Below are 12,198 nucleotides of genomic sequence, written 5' to 3' on the forward strand. Positions count from 1 at the left end.
ACGTTGCTCCTCTCAGCTGATCTGGAGTCAGCCTCTTGCTTTCACACATAAACTGAAGAGATGGTGAAACTGAGCCTGGATCTGCAGCTCAGCGCCACAGATCTCGCGTGGTTTTCATCTCTCCTCTACCTCCACTGGCACAGAGGAGGAGGAAGAAGGAGGTCTCACTCTGCCATTTATTCTGGCTCGACAACACATTATAACAAAACATGGCTGCAGGACAATTTAATGCCTGTTTTATAAATCTATGAACTTCAGCGTGAGGAATTTTGGCATTTACCAAACAGAAAGTGTTTCAGAATGTAGTGTACACATCGGATTTTAAATTGCATGATGTGAATTGTAGGATCCAGTGATTTTTGGACTGAAGGTAATCATCCTTCATGTGGCTCCTTCAAGTGCTCTGAAGCGTAATCAATTGAGTGCCCCTTAAAAAGAGTTTTCATAATAACTGATCACATTAACGAATGCTTTCAACGTAGCCTTCATTATCGTGATTATAGTTACACGTGTGTTTACTGACCATTTCATGTCAAAATGGATGTGATACTGCACAATGCGTTTAACTGGTTATGCTAAGAATGGCTTACTGGTTAACGTAATGGCACATTGTTCCTGCGTAACTGGAACGCTAACCAACTCGGGTTAGGCTACTTGGGTGTGACATCATTCCAAGGGTCGAGCTTGAGGTGTAATGGCACACGGCGTCAGCTCCTTCCATGATTGGTCACAGGAGACGCACGAATTATGACCAGCATCGCAACCAACCACCAGGGGGTGATCAAGATGCTGTAGCTATGTGTCATGTCGTCCATCTTCGTATCGCCCTCCCGTCAGAAATCCATCCACACTTTACTATGTACATTTTTCTGCTTAAACTTAACTTTTAATTAAGTATAAATTGCAACGAGGGACTTTTACTTGTAAGAAGCGTTTTTTCTAAACACTGTCAGTTTAAACAACAACCAACATTCATTTAAAAAAAACCCGCATCGTGACACATCATCACAATAGACGATCTTTGTTACTACAGCTCCCCCCTCTCTCCTCCCACTCCCTGCTCGTCTCTCTCCTTCTCTCTCTCTCTCTCTCTCTCTCTCTCTTCACGCGCACTCCTCCCTTCCACACACGGTGAAAAGAGGAGAAACCCAGCGCGAGGCCACGGGAGCGCGAGGTGGATCGTCTCGAGTCAACATGTCCACAGTGGTGACCTGCACGCGCTTCACTGACGAGTACCAGCTGTTCGAGGAGCTGGGAAAGTAAGAGACAGACAGACACACACACACACACACACACACACACACACACACACACACACACACACACACACACACACACACACACACACACACACACACACACACACACACACACACACACACACACACACACACACACACACACACACACACACACACGCTGCTTGGGCTCTTGTTGCATTCACTGTGCATGTATATATGTATGTTGGTGTGTATGTGGGGGGGTGTGTGTGTGGGTGTGTGTGCACGTTTTTCTTCCTCTGCCACTGTGCGGGTTTCACTCCAGCGCTGTCAGAGCAGCGGGGGGTCCTGGGGTCCTGGGTCCCCCCCCCCCCGGGCCGCTGCCCTACAGGGGGTCCGTGGCCGCAGCAGCTCCGCCCCTGGACACATCGCGTCCACCAGGTGGGAAACGGCCCCCTGGTGCTGCTGCTGCTGGTGGTGGTGGAGATGGTGGGAGTGGAGATGGTGCTGGTGGTGGTCGTGGCACCTCCGAGCTCCACCGTGCAGCTCGGCCGTGCACGTGTGCGCGTGCACACTGCAGGGCTGCTGTATATGTCAAGCCAATTAGAAAGAGAGAGAGACGAAGACAGGGCTGCTGCTGCTGCTGCAAACAACGCTGTGGTTGCCCCCTTATTTATTTATTTATTTATTTATCTATCTGTTCCTGCCTCCGCGGTCTGAGCTGATGAGAGGAGCCGTTCCGGTGGTGATCCTCTCTCTCTTTAACACCTCATCTCTCCAGCTCAAGCACCCAGCGTGCAGGAGGCGTGTGCACAACACCAGCGAGGGCCGGGCCGACCAAACCCGGCTAAATGTCAGCTTTCCTCTTCACACCTTCATTCCTCTGCAGCCTCGCTCACACCCCCCCCCCCCCCACCCACTGTGAGCTAATGACAGGCTGCCTCTTCACGATGGAGCCCTCTCTCCCACCCCCCCCCCCCTCGCCTGACACGCACTAGTGGCCACGACCCCTTCTCACATCTCCCACACAGAATATCAGACTGTCTGAATTATGCATGTGTCTTCCTCTGCCCCCCGTGTGTGTGTGTGTGTGTGTGTGTGTGTGTGTGTGTGTGTGTGTGTGTGTGTGTGTGTGTGTGTGTGTGTGTGTGTGTGTGTGTGTGTGTGTGTGTGTGTGTGTGTGTGTGTGTGTGTGTGTGTGTGTGTGTGTGTGTGTGTGTGTGTGTGTGTGTGTGTGTGTGTGTGTGTGTGTGACGTGTGCAGTCTGTGTGATGCACAAATTATCTGATGCCGAGTTTTTCCCTATGTCTGAAGTGGTCTCACGGATGTTGTGTTGTTTGTCTCGTTCCAGGGGCGCCTTCTCCATCGTGCGTCGGTGCATCAAGAAGTCCACCGGCCAGGAGTATGCTGCCAAGATCATTAACACCAAAAAGCTCTCAGCCCGAGGTGAGTGCAGCAGGATGTCCCCACCACGTGCCGCTCGGCCTTAGAGGGCGAGGAGTCACTGAGGATCTGACACACTGCTCAGTGGAGGCGGATTATTTCCTTGAGAGCAGCGAGCCTCTGTCCGACCGGGGGAGATTCCTGGAAAGCTGGAGGGCCGAGGTTTAGAGTCGCACAATGAGGTTCTGTGGAGTGTTCCATCAGAACCATCTCTCGGTTTGTTGTGGTTCCTGTTGTTCTCTTGCAAGGGACGGTACGTGCAAGCGTTCCAGCAGTTTGCAGGACGACATATTTCAGGTTTATGACGGCTGATTTTAAATAGTATTGGTTATGATAACACATCCACAAAGTTAATTACTGACACGAAGCAGAACAGTTCAACCCATGTGGTGTTTCAGAGTTTTACTAAAAGAAAACTTATACAAGGATTAATCAATTTAACCCCAAATTCTTCGGACATGTAAATGAATATATGCTCCAGTGGCCCCACACATGTATTTCCTTCATTAGATGTTCAATTGAGTTTTGTTTGTGTAGCACCAAATCACAACATGAATTATCTCAAGATAACTTAATATATAATATTATAGAAACTCAGCAATACCAACTGGAGGAAAAACATTTCACTTTTAACGAGGAGAAACGTGTATGTGCAGGTTAATTTGACCCTCGCTCTTTGCACTAGTATGTAATGGTCCGTTCATTGTGTCTCATCTTGTGTTGGTGTGTGTTTGTGCGTGTGTGTGTGTGTGTGTGAGTTGCAGATTGTGCATGTGCTGCATGTTTGTCCATGTCCGTGTCAGACAAGGCCACAGAAGGTTGAGCGATGCAGGGAGCTGCAGATCAGGGCCAGTTCTGGACTGATTGTGCTGCTCTTTTCCCAGGGGAGGCAGCCCCCCCCCCTCCCCCGCCTTCCTGTCTTTCTCAAACACACCCACCCCTCCTTATCATTTTCATTCCTTTTGATGCTGTGTGTTCCCGTCTCCTGTCCCCTCCCTCACATCTTTTTAGACAAAAGATTGATGTAAGGAAAGTCCTTTTAAAACCCTTTTCTCACAAGGCGATCTGATCTTGTGTGTGTGTGTTTGTTGTGTTGTGTTGGAGGACTGTGTTGGCAGTGGTCCGGAGCCAGTAACCCGGCAACAGCAGGGGTGAAACTCTTCATCCCAGAGACTGTCTGGCAGCGAGGCCGCTTTGTGTGTATCTGTGTCTGTGTGTGTGAGAATCGCGGTGACAAACACACACACACACACACACACACACACACACACACACACACACACACACACACACACACATATGTGACTGCTCTTTTCTTACTTATAGCACAAACACGGTTGCACACATTTCTTTCTCACCTTTTTCACGGTTCTCACACTTCACAATATGCGCACAAGGCTTGACTGTATACTGTCAACACACACACACACACACACACACACACACCAGGGTGACAACTAAATAAAAGGGAGGGAGAAAAATGTGTGTATGCATTCCTTTTTTTACGGTCATGTAAAGTCAATCAACTCGTGAATTTAATTGTTTCATTCATGTAGATCTTTACCCCTTTTTAATTATTTGGGGGCATTTCCAGATGATGTGATGGAGACAGAGAGTCACAGGATGGGCTAGGGGGCATTATTACAGCACGCTAACAGCTGGAGGAGCAATATCTTGTTATTAGGAACTCCAAGCTATGTGTGTGTGTGTGTGTGTGTGTGTGATTGTGTGTGTGTGCAGGGAACAGGGGATTAAGCTGTGTTTTCTGTGGCTCGGGGGAGGGCACATTGGCTCGTGGTGAGGTCAGCGATTATGACTGGGTCGCATGGCGTCTCATACATACACACAGTTGCTCAGACAGATACACACACGCACACACACGCCCACACACACGTGGTCTGTCACTTCGACTTACGTGTGAACTGACACATACAAACAGACAAAAGTAAACAGACAGGGACAATGAAGAGAGAATGAAAAGTGTAGTTGCTGGAGTAGTGGCACGTGTGTTAAATTACACATTGCAACAAGGGTGTTCAAAGGTTCAGCTCCACATTACAGCCTGACTGCTGACGATACTTGACCCGACACAAAAAATCTAATTGTGGCTTGATATTTTACATCACAATGACTATAATAATAAGAAACCACTTATACAATCCAATGTATGCAACTAGAATACAAATAAAATAGACTCTGAATATACAGCGTCTGAGTCTGTCCTCCATTCCAAAACCGACACTGAGCTGCGAGTACTGTATTTCAGACGATAAGCGGTGGCGAGTGCAGCATCAGTTTACAGAAGTAGATAAAGATAATTATTGTAGCCTGAGGCGTCAGCAGCTACCTGATAAAAAAAATCGTGGGAAGCAGAAGTTCAGAGGGGAAGTGTGCCCATGAGCTGATGTTGCTGTAATGTCGAAGGGCTCCCACAAGCTTCTGTGTGCGCTGATGTTCAGGGGAGATAGGGCCGTCTGCTCTCTGTGGCTTTCTGTCGTCAGCTGTGACCTCTGTGCGTCTCCAGCAGACGCTCCAATCAATCATCCATTTTAAGCACCAGAAGTCGGGGGTAAGATTTTCACACAGATACAATAAAGCTAAGATTAGAAGATATTTCCATATCTCTTTTCTGACAGAGGGTTCAGTGCAGTAGCTCGTCTGTTTTATCCAAACCAAACCGCACAAGTGCTTGTATATGAGGAAGTCAGCGTTGGCTGTTTTGTTTTTACTTTTGCCTGCTGCTTTCCATTTCTGGAGCTCACCGCCATCAACAATCTTCTGCTTTTACTGCGTCCACTGATGATGCAGCAGTGTATTTATAAAAACACTTTCAGACATGGAGCTTTTTATGTTCTTCTTTTCTTAAGCGGGTTTTTTGTGGATGTAAAATATATACAAAGTCAAAAAGTAATAGCGGCTCCTCTCCACCATATCTATCACTGTTCCTCAGGCTCCTCGTCAGGCGTCCAGCTGATACTTCCAGGGAATCGTGATGTCATGTGACATCATTATGGCTGATATTTGCATAATGCACACCCGGCGAGCGTGAGAGCGGCCACCAAATTCCAACATGCATCTAAAACGGTTGACCAATCACAACAGAGTGGGCCAGCTGGCCAATCAGAGCAGACTGGCATTTATGGGTAGGGGGGGCCTTTAAAGAGACAGGAGCTAAAACCAGGTCTTTCAAACAGAGGCTGAAAAGAGGAGCAGCAGCATTGGACAATATCAGGAAAGTGATCAGTTTTGTGAAGTTTAGAGCATCTAAACCTTAGTAGGCTACTAATCAATATCATGAACCTGAGTATGAGCAGAATATGTTTCCCTCTTAATTTGATCACTTTTCAACGTTCTTAACAGAATAACATGGGGCTGAAACTCCCAAGAAAACCAGTGCCTGCCAAACAGGTCAATCAGCTTCGACATGTAATGAAACATCTGCTGTGACGTCACTGCTGCATGCTTGAGGGTTTAATCAAGAGCATCCCTGCAGCAGTTTGGGTTATTAGTGTTATTAAGACATGGATGTACAGACCTTTTGTCCCCAGTCCAACTAAATGAAACTCTGTGAGGCTGAATCATTAGTCAGGGGCGGACTGCAGCACGTGACCAACACACAGTCATGAGAGTAACTGTTGTGTCTCATATGTTCACTCACAGAAGCTGAGAAAGTATCTGCGATGAAAAGATTCATACTTGTGTAATGCACCAGGGAAGAAGCCCTTGTATTCAGTTGTGGATCTGGATCAGGAGGCGGATCCAGGAACTTTCTTAACATTTTGAGTTAAGGTGTTTTGGGACCTTTTCACAGATTCATGGATCTCGATGAAAAGCTTGATAGAATGTATGAGAAGTGTTGGGTCTTGGTGGAAGAATTCACTCCACTGACTCCTATCCTGGGTCTGCAATGGTGAAGTGTGGCTTCAGTCGACTTGTTGGAGCTTCACAGATTTGTTGCTTTTACCGACAGTTAATTGAATCTCAACTTTTAATCAACATCACATAGGATTTTTCTAAATCAGGAGCAGATTTAAGTCAACAGCTTCTTAGCTTTGAGCAAAGCCGTCAAGGAATATTTAAAAAATTGTCTTTCAGATTTCAGCTTGGGCCAGTGCCCTCCTGCCCCCCCTCCCTGCATGGAGCCCTGCTACATCATATATATTATGTATGATCATATGTTATCATGTTCTAAATAATTGCTCTACGGATAAACATATGGACACAAATTTACCAAGGTTTTTATTGTGAATATTGAGAGTTGTGTCATCAGTGATATATTTTAATGTTGGTTAACTATTTTGTGATTGGTTCTGCTACATTGCTTTCACCTAATTATATCAATATATTGTCTTTGTTAGTATCTGGGTCCATCATCAGTAGCCTGTTCTATGTGAGGGCCAAAGCACCAGGGTCAGGATGCGTTCAGGTACTTTATTCAGTGTAGGTCACCTGCACTTTGGCAGCCCTGTTTATCTGATTGATTGAAAATGGATTGAAACAGGAGTGTGTCTTCACTATCAGACGCATGAGAGGCCGATGACTGAGAAACTCTACAAGGAAACATTTAAAGATCTACCCTGACGCTGTATCATGTTATTTTTAGCCACAATTATGTGTCACGTATTGTGTCAAACAATAAAGCAAATGTATTTTTACACCATTATTAGCTGAGGCCTTGTGATGTCAGAGACAGAGAGGGGAGGAGGCTGGTGGCACTTGTCCCACTGTTGAATTATTGAGGTGTGAGGCTGCTCTGCTCTCACTGAACACGGACAGGAGCTGAAGACAGGACCCTCGCACTCCTTCTCTCAGCTTCCTGTCTTCATCTGCTTTTCTCTCATGCGTCTAATTTTTTCCTCCGCCACCCTTCCCTTCGTCTCTTCTGCCGCTTCTTCCTCCTCCTCCTCCTCCTCCCCCTCTCCGCAAAGGCTGCCGCATCACAGGCCATGCGGGCAGACGACGTGTGTGTGTGTGTGTGAACGTGTTCTCGAGCTGTGTGGTGGGCTTCTAGTGCTCTCGCTGGAGGCTGATTGGCGAAGGGCAGATAAACGTAGCAGCACTGCGCGGTGAATGTTTAATGGGCCCCGGCTGTGAATATTTAATGAGAGGGAGAGAGTGAGAATCGTAAATGGAAAGAGAAAGATGTAGATATGGAAAGGGAGAGTGAGACGGCCAGGGATATATGCTCAGGAGAGAAATAGTACGTTAAAACACGCGCACGGTGTCGATCCTCCCACAGCATCTATGCTTATCAAGGCTTTTATATTGAGTGTGTGTGAGACTCTCTTTCCAAGACTCTCTTCCTGTCATATCCATCTTGCCCTCTTTTTCTTTCTCATCTATCCATCATCGTTACCCCCTCCTGCGTCTGAAGCATATGGCGTCATGTGGGAGCCAACTTGAATACATTTTTTATTTGCCATATAGCGCCGAACAAGAACAGGATATGCCGGTTGAATCTTTTACTTTCCAGGGGATTCAGATTGATTTGTCACGCAAAGCTGAATTCCCAAGCTTTATAAGACGGCAACAATATGAAATGATGCCTAAAATAGTGTTAGTTTCATTTAAAGTTGTCATTATTTATCATTGCCTTGGCCAGGAAGCTTAAAAGTCTGGATCTAGTGAATTTAAATGTGGTTTCACAAGAGGACTGTGGGGCCTTGCTGGAGGTATGTGCTCTACTGTGGCGCTGGTTGGTTAAAGGATTCTGGCTCTGCCACATAAAGCTCCCTGTCAACAAGTCTGACGTAATGTGCACTTTGTCAACTGATACAATTATACGAGTAATTGGTTGAAGTCACACCCATTCTGACAACCAGTTATACACTGAAGACTTTGAGATTTTCTAGTATAGAATAAACTACTCTTTACGTCCTGTGAGGACTTCATTCAAAATGTTTTCTCCGAACCCGACAACCTCGGGTCGAGTTTCAGTACAAATTAATATTCATGTGTGCTTGCGGCTGTAGATCAGAGATAATTATGTGTATGAATGAACCGGTTATTTGGGTTTACAACACACACACACACACACGCTCTATTCAGTTCTGAGATGAGTGCAATAATTACACTTAACAGGTAAGTAAGTTACCAGCAGTGTAGCAGAGTTTTTATTATAACAGTTGGAGATCAAGGCAATAAATCCAGGTATACACATGGGAGAGGCCTCCAGTAATAATGTACGTGTGACTGTGTTGTGTGTTTCTGTGTTTTTGAGTGTGTGTGTGTGACAATTAGATCACATCTTGCTGGCAGCGCTCGCACTGACACGTCTCTCTTTTCTTTTTGCCTCTGTGTTCGACTCCTGAATGTTTTACCTTCCGTGTCTCACATGTATTCACAGCACATAATGTGAGCCACGTGTGAAGGTGATTTTTTGTTGTTGTTGTTGTGGTTTTAAGCAGTAAATTGATTAAGGTTGTTTTGTGGGGCTGATGTGAACAACACAACCAGACTGACACTTCCTGAAAAGGGGATCATTGTTTTTTCCCCCCTCGATTAATTGGTGAATTGTTTTGTCAATATAAGGCCAGTAAAATATAATATGTGTTATTTTTCTGATGTTATTGATTAAACCAAATATTCACATGCCTTCGTATCCTTAAAGTTTCTGTTAATGTTTTTTTAATTTATTTAATAGATTGATATTTATTGTAAACACTGATAAATTGCTGAAAATGCCAGGCCTGGCTCTCTGAGCTTGTCAGACTTGCCCAGGGATAATCTATTCTCGATCACGCACTCACCGTCGTGCTGTCAATCAAGCAGCTTGTCCCCATGGTAACGCTCACCTTACATGCATCCTATCCTTCACACCTGACAGACACAATTACATAAAACGCTTCACCATTATCACCAGGAGTCGTGTGTGATGAATAGTAACACAGTGCAGTCAGATTGCCCGTTTGAATCTCAAGTCCTCCGCTCCAGTGGAAACGCATTCAGAACGGCCGCCTGTCAATCACACAAATTTATGTTTTCCAGAAAATGTCTTTGAAAATGTGACTTTTTATTTACTGCGGCTTTGAGGGCTTTGATATCACGGCCCCATTTCAAGTTGATACTTTTATACGTTCATATCAAGGATTTAATTCACACAGTATTTTCCAGAGTTAGGTCTGTGCGGTGTGTGAGATGATGGTTTGACAAAGTGCTGGGCAGAGGGAGAAGTAAAAAGCACCTTTCTGGTCTCTGCTAGTCTGAAGAGAGCACTCCACCAACTAAACATTCCTCTCACACAACACTGATGGAGCAGAGATATCATCTTTTTTATTCAGCGCAGACGTCCTCGTTAAAACTTACTGTAGTGGCACCGGTTCAGGAAACACTCCTCTGGGTCATATCGGAGGTTAAAGAGAGAAACAGCCTAGTGTATATGGTTGTTTAAAGGGTTGTTTGTCTACAGTCAGTAACACCACACCTCCAGAGTTCTTTCACTCTCACACTTATAGTCTGTCAGACTTTACAACAGTTCTTTACTTGTAAAATCAACATAGCTCCCCGAGTGTTTCCCAATATTTACCCAGCCTTTGGCGGCCTGTCTTCATCTAACTCAGTGGTTCTCAAACTTTTTCCGTCATGCCCCATTTATGAGCGAGAATATTTTTCATGCCCCACCCGCTCCCCTGCCCCAAAAAATTATGAGGAAATAGGCCAAGTTTAACTTAACTTAACTGTATTATAAATAACATACACATGCAACGACGGTTTCGCCGTCAAGTCGACCGGCGCGGGAAAACGCTAGTGAACAGCCAGGCGGCTGTGCGCCAGAGAACTGAGCTGCGCGGCACTTCGGGGCGCTTCGGTGTATTGGTCGAACCCGCCGTCACATTTCCCCCTCGCGGTCGCGCTTGCGCGCCCCACCTGTAATACCTCCCACAGTTTGAGAATCACTGATCTAACTGGTTTCCAACTCACTATAATAGTATGTAGAGCAGTGTTGCTTTATTGTAGAGCTCTGTGCAGCGATCGTTGTCTCACTGTTTCTCTTTCTCTGTCACACCATCAGCAGCACTAGGAAAAATATGAATGGTTTGGTGGACCGTTAAAAACATCCATAAAGTTTTTAAGTACATTTTGTTATTGGCCTTTTTGTTTTATTTCGACACAGAGTGGGGAAGAGAGAGAGAGAGAGTCTCGAGAGGCAGGATGAGAAAATAAGGGAATGAAATGCAGTTAATGCCCGGAGCCGACTAAGAGTCGATATAAATCCTAACTATTTGGCCTTCAGGTCGTCCCCGAAACATCCATAAAGTTTTTACTGTCCTTTGCAGGGAGGTTAAATCTGTGTAGATACTGTTTTAGCTGTATGCATTTCCACAACAGGCATACAGGACTCAGTAGGCAGACCTGAGTGTAACATCTGTCTATTATGTGCACTTGTCACCTGGATGCACATGAGAAAATGCTTTGTTCCTGTTCATTGGAATATCACAATAATTAACCCTTATCACCCTTGTCTCTTATCTGGAGCTAACGCCATTGATTGAATCAGATTCTATGGAAAGCACTGTCCATTTTACAGTCAGTCCAACACACTGCCAGTCTGGGCCTGTGTTAGTTAGTCATAATGTTAGCATGTTGCAAGACTTCCTGAAAATCGGATACCTCTCAGCTGCAGAAGCTGGAAGACAGCAGATCTCATGGAAATAAACAAACAGTGCTTTAAGTTTAATTTATACTTTCCGTCTGTGCTCGTCCACAAAGGTCTGCAGGACGTGCGTTTCAGTACATTGGACTTCATGTGCACATTCACACTCTTATACACAGAGCTGTGTGCCGTCTGCCCTGCTGTTCACACCCATGTCTCTTTCAGTTTCCAGTGTAATTGCTTTCAGCCTGACTCTCAGCACTTAACCACTCTGTCAGCGGCAAACCAGAAGCACTTAGTTTCTAATGAACACTGAAATCTTCAGACGTTAAGAGATGTGCATTGTAATGGTTATAAATGACATAACAGAAATTGTGCATTAGTTGTGGTCAGTTTTCTGAGACTGATTTATATACATTTTGTTCTCTATAGAGAATAAACTACACTGCTGTTGTAATGATGGAACATGTCATTTTATGTAAAAGTGTTCTATGACAGAGAGGAATAACATAAATTAAGCTTTGGACACACATTAAACACATTTGACTCTTGTCACAGGATTTGTTAATAATAAAAAAAGTGAAGATTGAACACTTTTAGCCTGTTATGGTTGCCTTAGTGTTACATTTGTATAGATATAGCCAAAGCATACCTCATTGTTTTAAGTTTCATATTTCTAAACACGACTGTTGCTGCCTTATTTAATATCTTTCACCTCTGGACTCATTCCCCTCAGTAATCTCCTTTTCAAAGTTGGTTATTATTTCTACAAGCCACAGACGGCTCTGTCCACACCCTGTCACTTTACATATCTGATCATTTTGTTGGTGTATGCAGACGCAACACAACCAAAACCTGGAAACAGACACACACATATACAGCCACATACACACACACACACACACAACAGAGATCTATGTCAATATTTGTTCTCCTTTTGTT

The 12,198-nt window shown here is 45.0% G+C and overlaps 1 protein-coding gene across 1 annotated transcript in view; it reads left to right on the forward strand.

Annotated features, from left to right (window-relative positions):
* The first annotated feature begins 1,118 nt into the window (after positions 1–1,118).
* camk2g2 (calcium/calmodulin-dependent protein kinase (CaM kinase) II gamma 2) overlaps positions 1,119–12,198 on the forward strand; it is a 46,251-nt gene continuing 35,171 nt past the window's right edge. The window contains exons 1-2 of the mRNA XM_061087014.1: positions 1,119–1,259; positions 2,572–2,666. Coding sequence (XP_060942997.1) covers positions 1,195–1,259; positions 2,572–2,666 — 160 coding nt within the window. The 5' untranslated portion in view covers positions 1,119–1,194. The remainder of the gene's footprint in view (positions 1,260–2,571; positions 2,667–12,198) is intronic.

This window comes from Limanda limanda, chromosome 15, assembly GCF_963576545.1.
Source record: "Limanda limanda chromosome 15, fLimLim1.1, whole genome shotgun sequence".
Classification (NCBI taxonomy): Eukaryota; Metazoa; Chordata; class Actinopteri; order Pleuronectiformes; family Pleuronectidae; genus Limanda; species Limanda limanda.